The 22,733-nt window shown below is 41.1% G+C and overlaps 1 protein-coding gene across 8 annotated transcripts in view; it reads left to right on the forward strand.

The window, feature by feature from the left end:
* Window positions 1-22,733, forward strand: part of RIC8B (RIC8 guanine nucleotide exchange factor B) — a 111,605-nt gene that overhangs the window by 52,749 nt on the left and 36,123 nt on the right. For all 8 annotated transcript variants that reach the window (XR_011470859.1, XR_011470860.1, XR_011470861.1 and 5 more), the window contains exons 5-7: window positions 10,098-10,326; window positions 11,078-11,173; window positions 17,813-17,957. Coding sequence is in view for 4 of the 8 variants with exons in the window: in XM_070410974.1 (XP_070267075.1) it covers window positions 10,098-10,326; window positions 11,078-11,173; window positions 17,813-17,957 (470 nt within the window). In the remaining 4 variants the exon portion in view is untranslated. The remainder of the gene's footprint in view (window positions 1-10,097; window positions 10,327-11,077; window positions 11,174-17,812; window positions 17,958-22,733) is intronic.

Consider the following 22,733-nt stretch of genomic DNA (forward strand, 5'->3'; position numbering starts at 1 on the left):
GAGCTCCCCCCTATCAGGCACAGAGCAGGGCCGATCAGGGGGTTGGGATGCCTTCCCCTGTCAAGAACAGAGCAAGGCGGATAGGGAGGTTGTGGCCCCGCCCCCTGTCACACACAGAGCCGCAGGGCGATCAGGGGGTTTGGGCGCTGCCCCCTGTCATGCTGATCCCGGTGCCGGGAGGCATATTACCCTTTTACTATATAGAATAGAGGCCTTGTGCACGGGTGGGGGCTGGCTGGTTTGCCCTGAAGGGTGTCCTGGATCAGGGTGGGGGTCCCCACTGGGGTGCCTGGCCAGTCTGGCTGAGGGGCTGAGGTCTGTTTTCAGGCTGGCGGGTGACTGAAGCTCCCAACCACCCCTTTTTTTCTTTTTTTCTTTTTTATTCTGGGCCAGCTTTAGCTCTGAGGCCTCGGCTGCTGAAAGCAGGTTTCTGGCCTTTGTTTACCTTCTGTATTTGATACAATGTTGCGGTCGGCTGGCTGAAGCCCGGCTGACTAAAGCAGTTTTCTGGGGTATTGTTTAGCTTCTATATTTGCAACATAGTTGCTTAGAGTTGCAGCTGAGAGGCTGGCAAGTCAGGCGGGGAACGTTGGAGTCCGCAGTCCCTGGAGCAAGGAAGCCTCCCTGTTCGTTCAGTGCATGGCTGCCGGCCGCCATCTTGGCTGGCAGTTAATTTGCATATCACCCTGATTACCAGTGGGAAGGGTAGCAGCTGTACGGCTAATTACCATGTTTCTCTTTTATTAGATAGGATTATCAAACTCAAAGGGTTACAATAATGATTAAATGAGAAATAAATAAAGAACTCTGTCCCTGGCACTGAGTAAGCTCTTAGTACCTGGGGGAGTTGTTGCACCCATCACCATGATAGTGCTACTTCTAGTACTATTATAATAAGCACATTGGCTTTTAAAGCCAATATTTAGTTCCAGATCTCTTTTTAAAAATTGTTTCTTGATTTTGATATTTTGTTTTTGAACTTATTTCTGTGTTTATCCTGTAATTGTGTAGAGAAATGTTTTCTGTTAATCTAAGTTTTTCTCAAGCCATGTATGTTTTATGAAACATGCATGTCAGGAGTCTATTAAGGTGCTGTAGGAGATGAGTGAGTTAGAAGATGGCTTCGCAGCAACTTTTTCTGATATGTTATCTCTGTAAGACATTGCTTTCCCCCCTCACCCCCCCCCAGAGAAATCAAGGGGGCATGAACATAGAGATAAAATGAGTTAGCTTACAGTAACAGCTGACTTGACCTTTATTTTCAGCATCTTAGTTATTAAAATCTATATTATATTTCATTTCTTACTTACAGTAACAAGCAAATTGTTGGTATGATCCACCTTCTTTGCTACATTAAAGGACAGCCTAGTTCTGTTATCTCTGCCTGAAAGTATTTTTAGCCCTCTTGTCCATAATCAATAAGCTTATGCATTAACACTTAGCCAAAAAACGTTGCATGTGGATGTGGTTGTGGTTGTGGTTGTGGTTTTATTTTAGAGAGAAGGGGTGAGATAAGATGGCCCATCCACTGGAGAGAGAAAAAAAGAAGGGAAAAAGGCAAGATCTGATTTAATATCATTTAGCCTCTCAATCTAATTTCTTTCACTCAGCACATTGGCATCTACAATGCTTTTTCTGTTGTTTCTTTTAGACCAATTCATTTTATTTTATATACTAGAGGCCCGGTGCAGGATTCGTGCACTGGGTGGGTTCTCTCGGCCTGGCCTGCGGGGATCAGGCCAAAGCTGGCTCTCCAACATCCCTGAGGGGTCCCAGATTGTGAGAGGGCACAGGCCAGGCTGGGGAGGGACTACGGAGGGCTTCAGGGCATGTCCGGCTCGTCTCACTCAGTCCTGATCAGCTGGACCCCAGCAGCAAGCTAACCTACCAGTCGGAGTGTCTGCCCCCTGGTGGTCAGTGTGCATTATAGTGACTGGTTGAACGGTTGAAAGAACTGTCAGACACTTAACATATTAGGCTTTTATTATATAGGATTGAAGGGGACAATTTAATACCTAGTGACACCTCATTACAATGCTAAGCATAATGTCTTTTTTCCCCCAGCTTTATCTATATATATGAAAGCCTAAGCAACCGTTTGACTCATAGCTATGACGCGCACTAACCACCAGTGGGCAGTCACTCAACGCACAGGCATGGAAACATGGAACAGACTGATGAATCTCAGAGGGAAAGGGAGAGGAGGGAAGGCAAGAACAGATTAACCAAAGATCTTATATGCCTACAGGGGTGGGGCTGGCCGGCCAACCTCCCACGGCCCCTCCCCTCAGCCAGCCCATCAGCCTCTCCCACCCCAATAGGGGGCGGGGCCAGCCAGCCAGCCTCCTGCAGCCCCTCCCCCCAGCTGGCCCCATCCCCGATGGGCCCACACCACCCCAATCAGCCTGCGGCCCCTCCCCCAGGCAGCTCTGCCCCCGATTGCCCCCCCTACTCTGATCAGAGGCATGGCCCCTCCCCCAATTGGGGGTGGGGCCCGCCAGCTAATCGCCCACAGCCCCTTCCCCCAGCCGGTCTGGCCCTGATCAGGCCCCGATTGGGGCAAGCAAGCTGGCCAACCTCCTACCATCTCCTCCTCCTGACAGGCCCGGCCCCCACCCATGCACGAATTCGTGCACTGGGCCACTAGTTAATATATAATTGGCCCTGGCCGATTTAGCTCAGTGGACAGAGTGTAGGCCTGCGAACTGAAGGGTCCTGGGTTCGATTCCAATCAAGGGCACGTGCCCAGGTTGCAGGCTCGATCCCTTGTATGGGGCATGCAGGAGGCAGCCAATCAATGATTCTCTTTCATCATTGATGTTTCTATCTCTCTCTCCCTCACCTTTCCTCTCTGAAATGAATAAAAATATTTTTTTTAAAGATACAATTGATATGTAACGTTTCGTAAGTTTAAGGTGTATGGTGTGTTGATTTGATATCCTTATATATTACAAAATGATTATCATTGTATCGTTAGCTAAGCATAATTTATACATGACAGACTTAATACATGTTTGAAAATTGGATGATTTCATTTTGGCTTATATTTATTAACTGAGTACTTACTATGTGTTAGGCACTGTATTGAGCTCTAGGGCAACAAAGATGAATATAGTACAGTCTGTGTTCTCTAGGGCTCCCCAACTAGGAGATAAAACAGACTCATAAGTAAATAAGTGCATGCTCTGGCCGGTGTGGCTCGGTTGGTTGAGCACTGTCCTGTACACCAGAAGATGGTGGGTTCGATTCCCAGTCAGGGCACATACCTAGGTTGCGGGTTTGATCCCCGGTTGGAGTGAGTATGGGGAGCAATCAATTTCTCTCTCTCTCTCTCTCTCTCAAAAAAAAAAAAAAGGGCAATTTTTTTTTTTTTTTTATGATTATTGTGTCATACTTGAACGAAAAAGGAGAGTTTACTTTGGAAAGATCGGGGAAAGAGGGTTTATTTTTGTTGTTGACAGCATTAAAATTCTTAGTTTTTTCACCTGATTTTCACTGTAAATAACAGTTATCTAGGTGAACAGATATTTTCTGAACCACATAGCTGATCCTTGAAGGACTTGACTCCACAGTGCGTATCTGGAGGAACATAGAGTCTAAATGGGGAGACAAGGCATAAGTATTATGAAAAGTTAAATAATAGTTCAAGACAAGAATAGAAGAGATATCAGAAGATAGTTTTGAGTAACCTCTCAGTAAATTAATTATCCAAATAGTAATTGCTAATAGAATTCAAAGGAGAAATTCACTATGGTCTAGTGCAGGGGTGGGCAAACTTTTTGACTCGAGGGCCACAATGGGTTCTTAAACTGGACCGGAGGGCCGGAACAAAAGCATGGATGGAGTGTTTGTGTGAACTAATATAAATTCAAAGTAAACATCATTACATAAAAGGGTACGGTCTTTTTTTTTTTTTAGATTTATTCATTTCAAATGAGCTGGATTCGGCCCGCGGGCCATAGTTTGCCCACGGCTGTGTGATAAGGGAACTCTTCCTCATTCATACTGTACCTGTTCTCCATCCTCACCCAGGCCTCTGGTTCCCTGGTGATTCCTTTTTCCCCTATATCCCCTGTATAGGTTTACTTTCTTCCCTCTCTATTCTAAAGCATTGGTTCATCATTTCAGTCTACCATGCTTCAAGCCCAGACCTGTCAGACCACCTTCTTTCTCCACTTCTAAACTCAGGCTGCTCAGTCCTGTGGGAAAGTTTACCTAACCAGTCAGCGTGGTTCATCCTCTTCACTGCACAGAGTTGTTTTTCAAAAAGCAAATCTCTGCTTAGAATACTCTCATGGCATACTTTACAATTAAACAAACAAACAAAAAGAGCAAATTTCTTTTGTCACTATGCACTTATTAATGATCTGCAGTTGCATCGACTCCTTTGCCAGCACAATTCTGGTATAAGGTAATCAGTAACCCATATCTCATCATAGCAGTCCCCTTTATAATCTCCCAACCCCACTTCACACATATACTTTTCTGCTCTTGCTTTCTACTAAGGCCCCTCATTTAAGGCCTTGTCCTTTGCCTTAGACATAGGGACCTGTGTTCCATTTCCCACAAATGCCATATATTCTCTTTCTTCTAGATGTTGCTGTTCCCTCCTATAGTGCAATATCTCTACTGTTCTAAAGCTCTTTAATAGATGCCATTTACTATGTGCTAAACAGAGTTCTTTATATGCCTTTCTTCACTTAATCCTCATATCAACCTAGTGGAATAAATTTATTTCCCTTTACGTTAGAGATACGGACACCAAGGCCTAGAAGAGGTCGTGTGATTTGTGCAAGGCACACTTTTATTAAGAGCAACCTAGAATTCAGCCCATTGCTCTACAAATTGTTATGCAGCCTTCTTTTAGGAAAATGAGTATATTTTATTTATTTTTCTATATTTAGCACCTAGTAAAAGGCATAGGAAATATTTGTTGAGGATGAAGTGAGGTTTGAGCTAGTCTTGAGGAATGAGAATTTTCTAGGCAGGAGAAATCATAGACAAATAAAGAAATAGAGAACAATGACCAGGTCACTGTGGGTTTAAAGGTACACTTTGCTGAGAGCAGTATTTAGGCGTCTTTCTAGCCATAATTATCCAAGTTTTCTTGAGACTTCTCTATCTGTGCCTGCTCCAGTCTTCTCTTGCCCTTCGCAAAAATTTCCTCCAGGTACCAGCTGAATCATGTGTTATCATCTCTTGAATCCAATCTGCTCAGGCTTTAGTTCCGCTATTACACCAGAATGGCTATTACTGAGGTCACTGGTGACTTTTGTATTGCTAAATCCAGTAGACATTTTTCAGTTATCTTCTTAATCTGTCCACATCATTTGTCACGAGTGACTCCAGTCTTAAATACTTTTTTTCCAGGATGCCATACTATCTTGGTTTTCCTCCTACCTCACTAGTTGTAATTTCTTCCTCTACTACTCAGCCTCTGGATGATAGAGTGCCCCAGGCTCAGTCCTCATAGGGTTTTGTTGTTTTTATTTGTGTGTGTTTTTCTTTCAGTCTACACTCACTCCCTTACTGATCCAATCCAATCTTCTATCTGTAAATACCATCTACATCAAGCATGTCAAACTCAAAGGCTAACATGGGCCATATAAACAAGGTTTAAGTTTATGTGGGCCACAAAAAAACAAAAGCTTCAATTTTCATAGAAACATAGGTTTATTTCGATAGAGACATGCTGAATACAAAAGGCTGAAATAAATGTAACATAAAATAATAGAACATTTTAATAAAAATTAATTTTTTTCTTGAACATTAACTTAACAGATACTGCATAACTGCCCAAATTAATAAGCGTAACGCAAATAAACCTATTTTTCTTGTTCTCTGAAAGCTAAATATTACCTGTTAAGCACACCAAACAAGTCAGTCCAAGACTAATGACGTGGCAATCGACTGCTAAAATATTCGCTGCTAGTATTAGTGGAGAGAAATGGTGGGCCTGCACGTAAGGTGCGTAAGAGAAATGAATGCAACATGATTATAGTAATCAGTCATTAACGAACGTTGTAGTTCATTATTAAAAATTATGTATAACAGGATATTGTAAAAATTAAGTCATGAAATTTTCATTAAAATGTTTCTTACATACCGTTATATTGGCTGGGTTGCAAAAATACTCGTTGTGGGCCGCAAGTTTGACATGCTTGATCTACAAATGACTCCTCAGTTTATATCTCTAATCCAGATCTCTCTCCCTGAACTTTACTCTTATAGCTAACTTCCTACTAATATCTCCACTAGGAAGTCTAGTAGACATCCCAAATTTAATATATTCAAAATTAAACTCTTAACCTTCCCCTAAAAATGTGCTTCTCCTATGGTGTTTCCCATCTCAATTTATGGTAACTCCAGCTTTCCACTTGCTAAAACTAGAACCTTGGATTCTTACACTCTGCATTAGCATATCAGGAAATCCTTCAAAATGTATCCCAATCTGACCACTTCACTGTTATCCCTCTGTGCACTCACCTGAATTATTATGTAACACCCTAACTGGTCCTCCTCAACTTTGATGTCCTACCTCCTGTTCTCAACGCAGGAGCCAGAGCTACCTCCTGTTCACAACGCAGGAGCCAGAGTGGCCCTTTGAACATAAGTTAGAGTATATCACAGTGCAAACCCTGCAGTGGCTCCCCACTACACTCAGAATAAAAACTAAAGTTATAAAAGCCTGCAAGACCAATCTGACTCCCTGTTATCTGTATGATCTTCTGTCCTACTCCTCTTCTGTGCCTGGTGGTTCAACCACACCAACTTCTTTGCAATTCAGACGTCTCACTGCTCCTGTCCTGGGGCCTTTGCTCTTGCTCTTTCTTCCTGGAAAGCTCTTTCCCAGAGGGCTCATGGCTGACTCCCTAACTTCCTTTAAATCTTTGCTTAAATGACACCATCTCTGTGACGTCTGCCCTAACCATTATAACCCTTTATCCTGGGCTATCTTACCCGCCTGGGTTTTCCTTCCAGACCACTTAATTACCTTCTGTTCAGTGAACTTACCTGTTTTGTTTACTTAACTGTTCTCTCCATGCTGGAAAATAAGCTCCATAAGGGCAGGGATTTGTCTCTGTTTTCTTCATAATGCCTGCCTGAAGCAAAGCCTAGCACATGTAATTAATAAATAATTACCGAATTGAGTTAAAGTAAACTTAGATATTTATGTCTGAAAGTCTTTGGGAGATCTTAAGGTTCACTTGAGTAGATTTTCCAGTCGTGATAAAGATATGTGAGCCCCAAACATAAAGAACTCACATTTGACCAGGAAGATTTAACAGCTGTAGGTCTACATGTACTGTTATCATACTCCTTAATGTCATTTGGTATTAAATTTATGTTTAGTCCAGTGATTTATACAGGACTGGATTTTAGATTGCCTTCCCTCCCATAAAACTAACAAGGCTTTAATCAGGGCATTAAGGATCTCTAAATAGTCCTTGCTTTTAAATCTGCATATCAGGAGGGGGCTGGGAGCATGAGTGGGAGGATGTCATGTCCCAGTGATTAATGATCTCTAGGAAGCTGAAAAGGGGAGAGTAATATACACAGTATTTCTACCCCCTGGAGTAGGAATGCAAACACCATTGTGTGGATCTGTGCATAGTCACTGACTTCCTGGTAGCTGGAGAATTTCATACACTCTTCTACCACAAATAAAACTGTCAGAGAAGTGACAGAGCTCAAAAAGCTGGCCTTCCTTACTTAAAAAGAATAGCTCAAACACAGTGAGCCAGAAAATTAATTTTGTAGTTGTTTGGGAACCCAGTTGTTTAATAAGAAATGAGAAAATGGGAACTCTTCTTGAAAAGCCTAAAACCTCCAAATATTTGTTGAATCAAATTCTACATTTGGTTTCTTAAACTTACCAAATTCCTGGAACCTGCTTATTTTAAATGAATTTAAAGGGAAACATTCCTTTGTAAGGAAATGCATTGTCTTAAACTGTTCAGTGTGGTTTCTATGGAAGATTCGGAGAATTATACTATTGATGGACTCTGGAGCCAATTGCCCTAATGTGTTTTTTAAAAAAACAAACCTAACATTTCAGAATGGTTTGTACAGTTTTAGAAAGTAATTCTAAAGTAAAGTTCTTTTGTTTATTTTAATCCTAGTGAATGTATGATATTTAATAACAGCTCCCAAATGTTTAAGTCAGAAGCAAAACATTTTTAACTATAGATAAGGAACTCCAGATGTTTGCAAAATTTTTTTAAAGTTTGTTAGGAAAGCATTTTATTTAAACTACTTGTGGTTATTTACAAATAACCAAAATTAGGTGATTTGTTTAATAGTAATGGTAATAGCAGCAGCAGCAGCAGCTATAGTTGATTTTTAGTGGGGACAATGAAATAACTTGTATTTTACCAGGAACCATTCATTCTTAGGACTTGTTAAATTATTTTTGTTCTTTACTCAGAAATATTAATACCTTGACATTACCATTCATTGTTGTGCATTGTCTAATTTTTAAACTTTGATTTCTTATGAAATTTTCCATATTATAAAAAGAAAGAGAATACTCATTCTGTGGGAAATAGAGCCACACTTCAGGGTAAAGGAGAGGAAAAAAATCCTTGTATTTTATTTCTGTTTTGATGTTGTTTATTTTGTTTTATTCTTGAGAGTGTCACTGTAGTCTAAATTAAAAGAAACTACTGTGGTCTAAATTAAGACAGTATCAAATAGATTAAGCTCTGAATTTGGTTTCCAAGTGGTTAGACTTTTAAATTGCATTTGCAAGAGTTTATTTTTAGTCAGGATGTGGCTATTTTTAGATCTGCTTCTCTGTCACTAGGAAATGTAATGCCTGTCTTTCCATTGTTGTTTATCAGGAAGTTCTGAGACACAGGTTTATAAGATCCAGTTAGCACAGAACACCGCTTCTCCTTTTAGATGAAAGAATATGAAATCGCGCATGAAGGAAACTATGTTAATTGAGAACATGTCTAATTTTTAAATTTTTAGTGTCATTTTAATCTCTTGTATACTGAGCAACAGTGCCAGATTTTTAGGGAATACCAAAAAATATAAGGTTTGAGTTCCCCCTGCTGGTGTGCATTCCAGGCTTGTGCATTCATTAACATATAGCAGAAAGGCCTACCGTGGTCGGCAAACTGCGGCTCGCGAGCCACATGCGGCTCTTTGGTCCCTTGAGTGTGGCTCTTCCTAAGCCTTAGGAGTACCCTAATTAAGTTAATAACAATGTACCTACCTATATAGTTTAAGTTTAAAAAATTTGGCTCTCAAAAGAAATTTCAGTTGTACTGTTGATATTTGGCTCTGTTGACTAATGAGTTTGCCGACCACTGTCCTAGTGCACATGTACAGTTCGGGTGCACATGTACAGTTCAATTGAAACTTCGTGGCCCATGTGCAGAAGTCGGTATTTTGTGGAAGAGCCACACTCAAGGGGCCAAAGAGCCGCATGTGGCTCACAAGCCACAGTTTGCCAACCACTGGCTAGGCAATATAGAAAATTGCTGTGTTGGCCTTTTTTAAAAAAGACCTGTGATGAGAGTGCAAGAAAAAGCACCAATACCCATTTTCTGCAAATGTCTTACAAAAAAATGGGATGATCTAAAAATTGTATTTTTTACATCTAGAAAGAACAAAACTTAATCTCATAATATTTGATTTTAATGTTGTTGCCTCCGTGATAAGCTGCTTATATACAGTGCTTTTCAAATGCTTTATGTTGTAATCTAAGGAATAATAAAACACCGGTGTATCCACAAAAGGATTTAAAACCCCAAGGAAAAAATGCAAAGGCAGCATTGGTCATAATAAAATGGAAGACTGGCGTTAAAGCTCACTAATTCCTATTTTAGCATTTCAGAAAGTGACATGACATCATGTGATTGTGTGTGTCCATTTAACATCTGTTCTTTCTAGTTTGTCTTATGTGTATTTGAAACAGTTCTCTTTATTTTCTATCTCTTAATAAACGCAAGTAATATTAAAGGCTACTTTGAAAAAGAAAAATTTTAATTGATTCCTAAAAGTCATTTCTGAACTTGTTATTGTGTTTGCATTTTAAAGGACTATTCAATCAAATTAAAACATTGTATTTTTAAATTGCTTTTCAGCAATGCAGTCAACCTTTTAAGCAATGTTCCGGTCTCTTGTTTGGACGTTCTCATTTGTCCATTAACACATGAAGAAACAACCCACGAGGCAACGACTCTAGATGAACTGCCCAGTGATAAAACAGCTGAGAAAGAAACAGTTTTGAAAAACAATACCATGGTATACAATGGTATGAATATGGAGGCCATTCATGTTTTACTCAATTTTATGGAGAAGAGAATAGACAAGGTAAGGCTGATAAAATGGAGGCCTTGGGAAAATGCTTATAAAGAATGTAAATATACAAACATCGCAGGACATGATTTTTAAATCTAAGCTTTTCAAAATAGCTGACGCCTTGCATGATTATTTGTACTCTGTAAAGGACTTTGTTCCAATATATGATAAATTGATGAAATCGAGTGAATTTATTTCTTTAAAGCTGAAAATTGTGTTGCTGCAACACCAAAATTATAACTAGTGCCTAAAAACAAAGGAAAAATTACTTTTCTATATAGGTGTTTTGTAAATCCTAGAAATAAAAATTATCGCCTCCCTAAAAAACTTAATAATAAGCGCATTCTATACTATCTAAAAGACATCCTTAAAAGAAAAATCACCACCTTTCCATTTGTTGTGAGTTGCTTATTTTCTCTCGTCTATCACTTGCTTTGTCAGGTAACTATATTGAAAGGCAGCAAGGCAGTTTGGTAGGTCATCAAAGCCTTTGCCTCACTTAAGCTCATTGATTAAGCCAGGGAGGATCCTACAAAAAGTAGCAAAATTCAGGAAGGATAAAAGTAATCCTTAGTAAACATGAAGCTAATTGATGACATGGAAATATCGTTAGGAAAATAATTTTTTAAATGGTTTTTAAAGCTTGGGTAGCATAAAATGTTCCCCCCTCAAAAAGGAGTATTATAACATGCTCAGTTATATGGAGGAAAGTAACACTATTAGTAACTACACTAATGTAGCATGTATGGCTTTTTTTTTCTAGGGAAGCAGCTATAGAGAGGGCCTAACTCCAGTTCTCAGCTTATTAACAGAATGCTCCCGAGCCCATCGAAACATCAGAAAATATCTCAAAGATCAGGTAACTGCTTAATGCACATAACAACTTAAAATTAATTTTCTTTGTTATGTTTTTTTAAACATAGAATTAATGAGTTGAATTCTCTCATAATTCTTTTTTCTTTTCACAAGGTCAGAAACTCAGAAAAGTTTGTATTAATCTTTGAAATCTTCCTAATCCAGAAATAAGTGATCCTGTGTATTTTTTGTCATTTATTCATTTATTCAACAAATATTCATTGAAATCTATTATATGCTGTGTTCTAAGCATTGTTCTAAGCATTGAAATACAAATAAAGTCTTTGCCATGTGGGGTTTACCTTATAGTGGGGGGACAAAAAGTAAATATATATGCCATATATATGTATGACATAATGGCAAGTAGTGATAAGTATTCTGAAGTTAGGTACAGCAGGGGAAAGGGAGACCTAGGGGAATGAGGGAAGGCCTCCCTGAGGAAATGACATTTGAGCAGAAATTTGATAAGTAGGAAAAGGATCTCTGAAAATATTCTGGAAGAAGAATGTACCAGAGAGAACAAGTTCAGAGTCCCTAAGAAGAGAGGATGCTTTGGAATGCTTAAGGAAAAGCAAGAAAGCTAGATAAGTGTGCAAGGGGGTAGGGGGAGAGTGATGGACGAAGTAAAAGTGATAAACAAGAACTAAATAACGTAAGAGTGTATAGGACCTTTCATTCTCTTTAAGTGAAATGGGAAAGCATTGGACCATTTGGAGTAAGGGAATGATGTGACCTCATTTATATTTAAAGATAACTCTGGCTACTGTATGTAGGATAGACTAGAAGAGTATGAGTAGATGTGAGGATACTAGCCCAAAGAGAACTGATGATGAAGGTTTGAAGTAGGATGTTAAGAGTTAGAGATCATAGTAAGAAATCATCTTTTTGCCCAGCAGGTGTGGCTCAGAGGTTGAGCGTCGACCTATGAACCAGGAGATTACGGTTCGATTCCCAGTGAGGGCACATGTCCTGGTTGCGGGCTTGATCCCCAGTAAAGGGCATGCAGGAGGCAGCTGATCAATGATTCTCCCTCATCGTTGCTGTTTCAATCTCTCTCTCCCTCTCCATTCTTCTCTGAAAGCAATAAAAATAATATTTTTTAAAAAGAAAGAAATCTTTCCATCACTTCATCTGTACCACCATATCTTTTGTCTTCCCCTCTATCGCATGGTTGAATTGTCCCTACTTTCTTCTGTGACCAGCCTCTGTGCTTTTATCCTGGATCCCTTTCCCTTTCACCTTCTCAAGAACTTTGCTCCTGCATTTAGTTCCTCTCTTTCTTCTTACACTGATATTTTTTTTAATGTACTCAATCATTTCTGTCTGCATCCAAATACATCTTCTATTATAACAGCAAAAGAAACCCTCCCTTAATCCCACTTCGCAAGCTGCCTCCCCATTTCTCTGCTCTTCTTTATGCAGAGTTCCTCAGAAGAGTTTTCTATACTCTGTCTTTTCTTTTTACTCATCTTTGATCTCATTCGGCAGTCATGATTTTGAAAACCATCTAAATACTTACGACTCCCAAATTGCTATCTCCAGCCGTGACCTATCCCCTAAGCTCCAGACTTAAATAACAAACTGCCTACTCATCTCCTCCCATTGGATGTGTAGTAAGAATCTTAAGTTTAACATATCCCAAAATAATCTCCTGATTTCCCATCCTGTTTCTTCTCTTTCTTTACACATTACAGTACATGGTACCGCCAGTCACTTACTTGTTTATTTATTGCCATATAGGATATCTCCTAATAAATATACCAGGTTGATTTTCCCCCTCTATGTTTATGGCCAAGATTTAGTAAGCACTTTTACTATGTATAGAGCACATTAATAGTTATTGCTGATACGGAAGTAGAGAGTCTATCTTTGAGGGATTTGCAGTCTATTGGAGTAAGAGAGAGGTATCATGAGAGCATAAATAATCACTTAAGCAAAATAAACTAGTTAAATAATGAATTAAGGTCATTTCCAACTTTGACTATGGTAAGACATTCTACCATGACGAGGAGGACTTGATGAAGAAGAATAAATGAAAATTCAGTTTTATACATTTCAGCTTTTTCACATAGGAGATCCAGTTATAACTAAGCTATTTAGATTTTCTATCTATAACCAAGACAGCCAAAAAAAATCTATTTGTTAAACAGCTCCTTTATATGAAAGCCTTGGGTTACACATGTATATCCAAAAGATTATGAGGCCCACCCCTTGTTCTCAAAGAAACATTACAGTATAGATAAAGTAAAAGATAACTAAAGACACAAGGCACAATACAAAAATCCACTTTTCCTTCTCAGGAAGATGGACTATAATCTATGATGTTCGAGAAAGGTAGAACTTAAAGGAACAGATGATTAACTTTGATAATATTGTAAATGGAACCATGCCTAATTAATTATTATGCCCTACAGTTAGTGCCTGATTAAGTCCTACTCATGCATACCCAAAGGAAATTGGTCTTGAGTATTCTGTATTTGAGCGGGTAGAAAAAGAACAGTTACAGATGGTAGAAAATTACTGATCCAGGTTGGGTTAGTCTGGAGAGGCATATAGAAGAGATGAGGCTGCTGTGGGTTTGGAAGAGAAGCTGGACAAGATTTTTCAAAAAAAAAAAAAAATTATTGGAGTGTAGTATGTGGGAGATAATAGAAAGAGTCCATACCGATGGAGTTTGTCTGGGAGTCATATATAGTAAAAACAACAAAATTTCACTTAAACTTGTTTTAAGAAGCCTAAAATATAGCTAACAAAATTTTTGTGTGATAATCTTTTTTTTTTTAATATTTTATTGATTTTTTACAGAGAGGAAGGGAGAGAGATAGAGAGTTAGAAACATCGATGAGAGAGAAACATCGATCAGCTGCCTCCTGCACATCTCCCACTGGGGATGTGCCCGCAACCCAGGCACATGCCCTTGACCGGAATTGAACCTGGGACCTTTCAGTCCGCAGGCCAACGCCCTATCTACTGAGCCAAACTGGTTTCGGCTTGTGTGATAATCTTTATTAATAGATTCTGTACTCTGGAACTATAGGCACATATTACAAGAAATCACTTGTTACATTTCTCAGTCTTCTACAAATAGGAGATAAACTTAGTATGGTTGGCTGAATCAAATAAGAATTTATTGTGCAATTACTTTGTGGCTATAGTGCACAAAGAGCATTGTGCTCTACCCTTCCAGAGATATTAAAATATGCATTCTGTAAACCTTTTGGGTACTCAATTTTCTGAGACTTAATTTCCATTTTTATTTACTGTTGTATCTCCAGTATCTTTTGATACATGGTAGGCATTTAATATAGAGAGTGAGGGAAGGAAGGGAAATAAGTTGAATGGACTAAATAAAATAATATACACATAAAGGGTCTGGCACAGTAAATTATTATTTGACTTTGTATCTATCCCCATTTGTTAGCATAGTGCCTAATTTATAGAAGGCAGGCAGTAAAGAAATAGAGATATACAGTGTCAGGTGGTGATAAATACTGTGAGGAAAATTAAATTGGGGTGGTTAAAAAGAGAGGCTAAAGGCTAATTATGTAGATAGTCAAGAAATGTCTTCATATAACTGACATTTGAACAGAGACCTGAGGAAGTGAGGGAATAAGCCATGTAGGTTTCTAGAAAAAGAGTTTCTGGGCAGAGGAAGCAGCAAATGCCAAGACCATGAAGCAGGAAAGTGCTTGATGTGTTTAAGGAGTTCCATGGAGGTTTGTGTGGCTGTAGCAGTGTAAGCAAGTAATAGAAAACAAGTCAGGAAAGTAGCAGGAAGCTGGGAAATGTGAAGCCTAAAGGAGTTGTAAGAACCCTGTCTTATACTAAGAGTGAGATGAGAAGCCATGAGAACTAGAGGACTTTGAGAAGAAGAATGACATGTTCTGACTTTCAAAGAAGCATTCTGGCTGCTACGTAGAGAATAAATAATAGAAGGACCAGGGTAGAAGCAGGGACCACTTAGAAAGCTATTGCAATAGTCCAGATGAGAAGTAATGCTTGCATTTGGTAATACTAGACAAGGGAGTGAGAAGTGGTTGGATTGTAGATATATTTGAGGGTAGGATTGAAATAATTTGCAGATAGATTTGATGTGGGTGTGAAAGAGAAGAGTCAGGATATTTCCAAGGTTTTTATACGAAACAGAGGAATGGCTTACCATTCACTGCAATACAAAACTATAGAAGAAACAGCTTTGCTGGGAGCATCAAGAGTTCTGTTTAGGACATGCTCAATTTGAGAGGCCTATAAAAGTCTGGAGGCCAGGGAAGGAATCAAGATGGAGATGTAATTTAGGGAGCTACCAGGATATAGAGACCATCTATACTAATAAAAGGGTAATATGCTAATTAGACCAGATAGACTGGACGTCCTTCTGGACAAAGCTGTGGCGGCTGTGAGGACCGAGGGCAGGTAGCAGCCACGGGAGCTGCAAGGGCCAAGGGCAGGCAGCCAGCAGTGGCAGCAGCAGCAGGGTGATGGGGGCAGTGCCTTCCCCTGATCTGTCCAGTCACCTCCCACAGAGGGAGGCCAGACTGCGGCACGGGGAGTGGGCCTAAGCCGTCAGTAGAACATCCCCTGAGGGCTCCCAGACTGTGAGAGGGGGCAGGCCAGGCTAAGAGTCTCCCCACCCTCCAGTGCACAAATTTTTGTGCACCAGGCCTCTAGTATCCTATATAATAAAGTGGTAATATGCAAATTGGCCATCACCCCAACACACAAGATGGCTGCCCCCATGTGGACACAAGCTGGCCTGCAGAGGAGGGCAGTTGGGAGGGGACCAGGCTTGCAGGGGAGGGCAGTTGGGGGGAATCAGGCCTGCAGGGGAGGGCAGTTGGGGGGGACCAGGCCAGCAGGGGAGGGCAGTTAGGGGCGACCGGGCTGACAGGGGAGGGCAGTTGTGAGCGATCAGGCCTGCAGGGGAGGGCAGTTGGGAGGGACAAGGCCTCTAGGGGAGGGCAGTTGGGGGGGGGCACCAGGCCTGCAGGGGAGAACAGTTGGGGGGGACCAGGCCAGCAAGGGAGGGCAATTAGGGGGGGACCAGCCCTGCAGGGGAGGGCAGTTGGGGGGAACCAGGCCTGCAGGGGAGGGCAGTTCGGAGGGACAAGGCCTGCAGGGGAGGGCATTTGGGGGGGACCAGGCCTGCAGGGGAGGACAGTTGGGGGGGACCAGCCCTGCAGGGGAGGGCAGTTGGGGGGGACCAGGCCTGCAGGGGAGGGCAGTTGGGAGGGGACCAGCCCTGCAAGGGAGGGCAGTTGGGGGAACCAGCCCTGCAGGGGAGGGCAGTTGGGGGGGGACCAGGCCTGCAGGGGAGGGAAGTTAGGGGCAATTGGGCTGGAGGGGAGCAGTTAGGCGTCGATCAGGCTGGCAAGGGAATGGTTAGGGGGTGATCAGGCTGGCAGGCAGAAGTAGTTAGGGCCATCAGGCAGGCAAGCAGGCAGGCAGGTGAGCAGTTGGGAGCCAGCAGTCCTGGATTGTGAGAGGGATGTCCAACTTCCTGTTTGTCAGACATCCCTCGAGGGGTCCCAGATTGGAGAAGGTGCAGGCTGGGCTGAGGGACACACTCTCCCTCCTCCTCCCCCCCCCCCGCCCCCCCCCCCTGCACAGATTTCGTGCACTGGGCCTCTAGTCTATAATAAAAGCGTAATATGCTAATTAGACCGGACGTCCTTCCAGACGAAACCGGGGCTGCGAGGGAAGCTCAGGTCCCGGGTGCTGGAGGGAAGCCTGGGTCCCGGGTGCTAGAGGGAAGCTGGTGCTGGCAGCCGGGGGAAAGAAGGCCTACTCTTGCATGAATTTCGTGCATCGGGCCTCTGGTAATGCCATAAAACTGGATGAGATCATTAATAGCTCTAATTGTGAAAATAGTGAAGAAATGTTGCCCAAGAACTCAATCTTTGAATTTTACAACACTCAGAAAACAGGAGAGAAGAGAATCAGTAGAAGAGACTGAGATAAAGCAACCAGTGAGATAAGAGGAGAACCAGAAGAGGAGGAGTCTGGGTAGGTGAATGGGTGACAGAATGAGCAGAACAGACAAACCAAGCAAGTTATGTAAGCCTTTCAAGGCTTAGTCTATAAAATAGAGTTGATGGTAAGGATTGATTATAGAGAATATATGTATATCATCAATTTCAGCAACTAGCATATAGGAAGTAATAATTAGTAACCTTTTTACTATAAAATAAAACAACTAAAAGCATAAGTACAGATTTTTTTTCTAGTGAACAGAAAATGCAAGAATTAAAAGAAAGGAAAAGTCTATATGAGTCAGGGTATTAAGGAAGCCTCATGGAAGAAAGAGAAACTTGACCCAGACTTTAAAATGGATTTTGATACAGACAAGCAGAGGTGTCCCAGGTGCTGTGATGAGTAAAGCTCAGAAACGGATTTGAGTATATCATGCTGGTACAGTGAAGAGATATTTCTCTTCAAACGAAATTTCAGTATAGGCATGAGGTTTGTTATTATTGCTGCTTAGTTTTATTTTATTTGGAAACAAACCTGTTTATTTTTTAAATGCTTTTTTCACGCTTACAAAACTGGGTTCAGTAGACAGTACAAGACTGACCAGTTTCATGGTGTCATCCTTTCTTGCTCTAGCACCCACGATTGATGATGGTTTTTGCATTTGTGCCATTAGGTTTTACCACCACTGAGGGATGTGACAAATCGACCTGAAGTTGGCTCAACTGTGAGAAACAAGCTCGTGCGCCTCATGACACATGTTGACCTTGGAGTCAAACAAATTGCTGCTGAATTCCTTTTCGTCCTTTGCAAGGAGAGAGGTAGGTTAAATTCTCTTTGCCCTCTACTTTGTTATTTTTCTGAGGGAGTTTGCAAAATTGTTCTGATAGAACTGGCCATATCATTCCACTCTTCTCAAAGATTGCCTCTCTATCTGTTCTACTAGAGGCCTAAGGAGACATTAAATGTAATAATTTTAAAACATTTTCTGTATGCTTCTGAATTCACTGAGACATGCAGATACATTTCCAGACACTCTCACATTTACACTCTGCCTTCTGTGTCCTTAATCCAGACTTCTTAATCTTGATGAGCCAGGACCTGGATCCATTATGAAAAAATCTGCTTAACTAATTCAGGTGCTGAAATTTTGATAACCAGATAAAGGCCTGAGTTAGTTCCTCTTTTTAATTTCTTTTGGAATTGAAATTATAGGCTTCTTCACTAAGTTCTTTAGTCAATAAATTGTTATAGAATATAAGCTACATAATAGACCAGATCAGTGATTTTCAACCAATGTGCTGTGGCACATAAGAATTTTTAAAACATGCAATACCTGACTGTTTAGTCAGGGGCACTGACTTCTTTTCCTTAGATTGTCCAATAAAATAATTACAACAGCCAACACAACAATAGCCATCTGCTGTGAATGAATCTGTCATATCGGCAAAAAATATATGTTTTGGTGTGCCATAGAATTTTAGTAATTATGTGTGCCATGAGATGAAAAAGGTTGAAAATTGCTGTAGTAGATGGAAGATCAAAAGTGTACAGGGTACAACCTTTACCCTTGGAACAGGGTAAGACAGAAGTAGAGAGAAATCCTATATAATAAAAGCCTAATATGCTAAGTGTCCAACCGTTCATTCAACTGTTCGACCAGTCACTATGATGTCCACTGACCACCAGGGTGCAGAAGCTCTGACCCGTAGGTTAGCTTGCTGCTGGGGTCTGGCCGATGGGGACTGGGCAAGACGGGCCAGACAGGACATACCCTGGAGCCCTCCCATGGTCCCTCCCTGGCTGGCCAACCTCCCATGGTACCTCCCCAGCCGGCTGCCCCAGTCGGGACTGGGTGAGATGGTCCCAATTGGCCCCGATCAGGACTGGGTGAGATGGGCCAGACATGGACCTGGACGAATCCAGCATTGGGCCTCTAATTTTAAAATCTGTATATACTCTGTGTGTGTGTGTGTGTGTGTGTGTGTATACATACACACACACACACACACACACACATATATCCATGTTCAAAGGCTGTTAAATCACATTGTTTACCCATATCTTCAGAAAAAAATCACTTCTACTGTTGTGGTAAACAACCTGCTTCCCTATTTATAATGGTCTGGCCCTCTAGCAACTTCAGCGCAAAATTATAGCTAATTTTTTGCCTACAAACTTCAGGTGGTCATAATAATCTGGCCACTCAGTGTATATATAAAAGGCTAATGCAAAGTGTCCCCTCGGGAGTTTGACCAGGAGACCGGGAGTTCGATCACTTGCTGTGACATGCGCTGACCACCACGGGGCGGCACAGAACATGGTGGGTGGCCAGTGGTGGCGGTGGGGTGCTGAGGGAGTGAGGGAAGGAGGAGGCAGGTAGGCGGGGAATCTGATCCACCCTGATCGTTGGTCAGGCCTAGGGACCCTACCCATGCACGAATTTCGTGCACTGGGCCTCTAGTAACTACATAAAATAACTACACTGCAATGTAATAAATACCATTTTATAAGTATATATAAAGCGATTGTCTTTTGAGATACATTTGAAAGGTGTTTCCTAAAATTGTATGGGTTGTTTGCTCTGCAAAAGGCAAGTTCTCCAAATAAGGTACTTTGACTATTCTGATATTCTTACTTGTTTCTTCATCTCTTGGTTTATAAATGTACTAGTAAAAAAGTCCCATCTAAGCAGATTTTATTTTCCACTCCTTTATAGTACCCCAGTTTTTTGAGATAGATAATTTGGAGATAGAAAACTCTACTCTTCTCAAAATCTTAAGTCAGTTGAATTCTGTTTTTTCTTTAGCCCAGCTTTATCAAGGTATAATTAACAGATAAAATTGTATGTATTTGAAGTACACAGCACAATGATTTGATATACATGTACATTGTGAAATGACTACTACAGTCAGGTTAATATACCTATTACCTCACATAGTTACCAAGTGTGTGTGTGTGGTGAGAACCTTAAGATTTACTCTCTTAGCACATTTCAAGTGTACAGTAACTGTTAATTACGGTCACCATACTGTACATTAGATCCCCAGAACATACTCATGCTATAACTGGAGGCTTATGCTCTTTGACCAGCATTTCCCCATTTCCCATAACCTCTACCCAACCCCCTGGTAACCACCATTGTATTCTGGCTCTATGAGTTGTTTGTTTGTGTGTATGTTTTGTTTTTGTTTTTAAATATGTTTGCTCTTTATTTATTTTTTATTGATTTTAGAGAGGGAGGTAGGTGGAGAGACAGACAGACAGACATAGATCAGTTGCCTCCCGCATGTTCCCCCACCTGGACTGAACCCTAAACCTAGGTATGTGCTCTGGCTGGGAAACGAACCCAAGACCTTGCAGTGCACAGGACGACTCTCCAACCAACTGAGCCACACTAGCCAGGGTTGTTTGTTTTTTAAGATTTCACATATAAGTAAGATCATACAGTATGTGGCTTATTCACTTCACATAAAGTTCTCTAGGTTTATCCATGTTATCACAAATAGCAGGATTTCCTCTTTTGTCAAGGCTAAATAATATTACATTTTATATACATGTACGTATATATTTACCACATCTCCTTTATCCATTCATCTATCAATGGAAACTTAACTCATTTCCATATTTTGGTTATCTATATATATAAAACCCTAATATGCAAATAGACCAAACAGCAGAACAACCGGTTGCTATGACGTGCACTGACCACCAGGGGGCACGCACGGAACTTGGCGGCGTCGGCCATGGTGGGATGGTGGAGCAGGTGAGCAGGGGCGCCAGACCAAAGCGGGGCACCGGTTGCTGTCATCAGGGCAAGCCTCTGGTGGTTACTGAAAATTCTTTGCTCCTACACGCCATGGTCCCACCAGCCCTTGCACATGCTGCCAGCGCCAGCCCCGGTCACACCCACTGACGGCACCTAGCACTGGCCCCGATTGCTTGGCACTATCAGCAGGTGCGAGCAGTGGCTGCCGGCCCCGATCGTCCCTCAGGGCTTCTCCACCTCCCCTTGCTCCTAAGGGATGATCAGGGCAGCAGCCCCCACTCGCACCTGCTGACGGCCTCAGCCCCACTTGGACCCGCTGCTGGCGCTGGCCCCAGTTGCTCCGCGCCATCAGTGGGTGTGAACGGGGCCAGTGCCATCAGCACGTGGGAGCGGCTGTGGCGGAGCAGCAGTGGCGGGAGGGGTCGGGCGGGGGCATGGAGGATGGGCTGAGATCTGCCCCTGTGCCCACTGCAGCCTCGCAACCCACAGTTCCTTTCAAGGTGCACGAATTCATGCACTGGGCCCCTAGTTGTATATAATACTGCAACAAACATGGAAATGCAGATATCTCTTGGGAATACTGATTTCATTCCTTTGGAAATATACCCAGTAGTTGGATTGTTAGATCATATAGTTCTATTTTTAATTTTTTGAGAAACCTGCATACTGTCTTCCATAGTGGTTGCACCAGCTTACATTTACACCAACAGTGTAGAAGGAATCCCTTTTCACCACATCCTTGCAACACTTACCATCTCTTGTTTTTTTTGATAAAAGCCATCCTAACAGGTGTGAGGTGATCTCTCATTGTGGTTTTGATATGTATTTCCCTAATAATTAGGGATGTTGTGCACCTTTTCATGTGCTGCTGTTTTCCTTGGGACAATGCTTATTCAGGTCCTTTGCCCACTTATAACTGAACTACAGTTAACCTTTGAACAACATGGAGGTTTAGGGGTGCCGACCCCACACACAGTTGAAAACCCACATGTAACTCTGACTCCCCAAAAACTTAACTGCTAATAACTTACTGTTGACAGGAACATAAACAGTCAATTAACATATACTTTGTAAAGTAAGCTAAAGGAAAAAAAGTTAAGAAAGTAATAAGGAAGAGAAAATATATTTATAGTACTATACATAATTATTGAAAAAATCTACATACAAACAGACCCCCACACACAGTTCAAATCTATATTGTTCAATGGTCAACTATATTCGTTTTTTTTACTACTGAGTTGTATCCATTGAATTCTTAAACTTCATTTCTGACTGATTGATCCAACCACTTCAGTTCCTATTAAGATGGTATATTAGCAACATAATCTGATCAATGTCATAACAATGACAATAGCAGCTGTGTTGAGGTATCTTGTGCCAAATGTCCTATGCCATAATCCCATCATTCTCATAAGACCCCTCTAAGATAAATATCATTATTATTTTAATGTCGTAAAAGAGGCACCCTTGCATTTGAGAGCCTTTCAGTAACTTATTGAAGGTTACATAGTTGTTTAGGGCTAAAGCCCAAATTTGAGTATTATCATTCCATATTTCCTCTCATAATAATTATCTTCAGCTATTATCATAGACTAGTTATTTAATATCTGCTCTTTTAAACAATTCAATTCTTTCATGACTTTGAAAAAAATTAATATAGCATTTTGGAATTAAGTGACAGGTGTAGTGCCTTGCACATAATCTGCAAATACTGGCCGAATTGAATAAATTTTTCTGAAATCATAAATTTGTTGTTTTTTTTAAAGTATAATTATACACACACACATATCTATTTATTAAAAAAGGTGTATCAAAATATACACCAAAA

Source organism: Myotis yumanensis, unplaced genomic scaffold (assembly GCF_028538775.1).
Source record: "Myotis yumanensis isolate MYYU_CA2020_CCGP unplaced genomic scaffold, mMyoYum1.0.hap1 SCAF_3, whole genome shotgun sequence".
NCBI lineage: Eukaryota > Metazoa > Chordata > Mammalia > Chiroptera > Vespertilionidae > Myotis > Myotis yumanensis.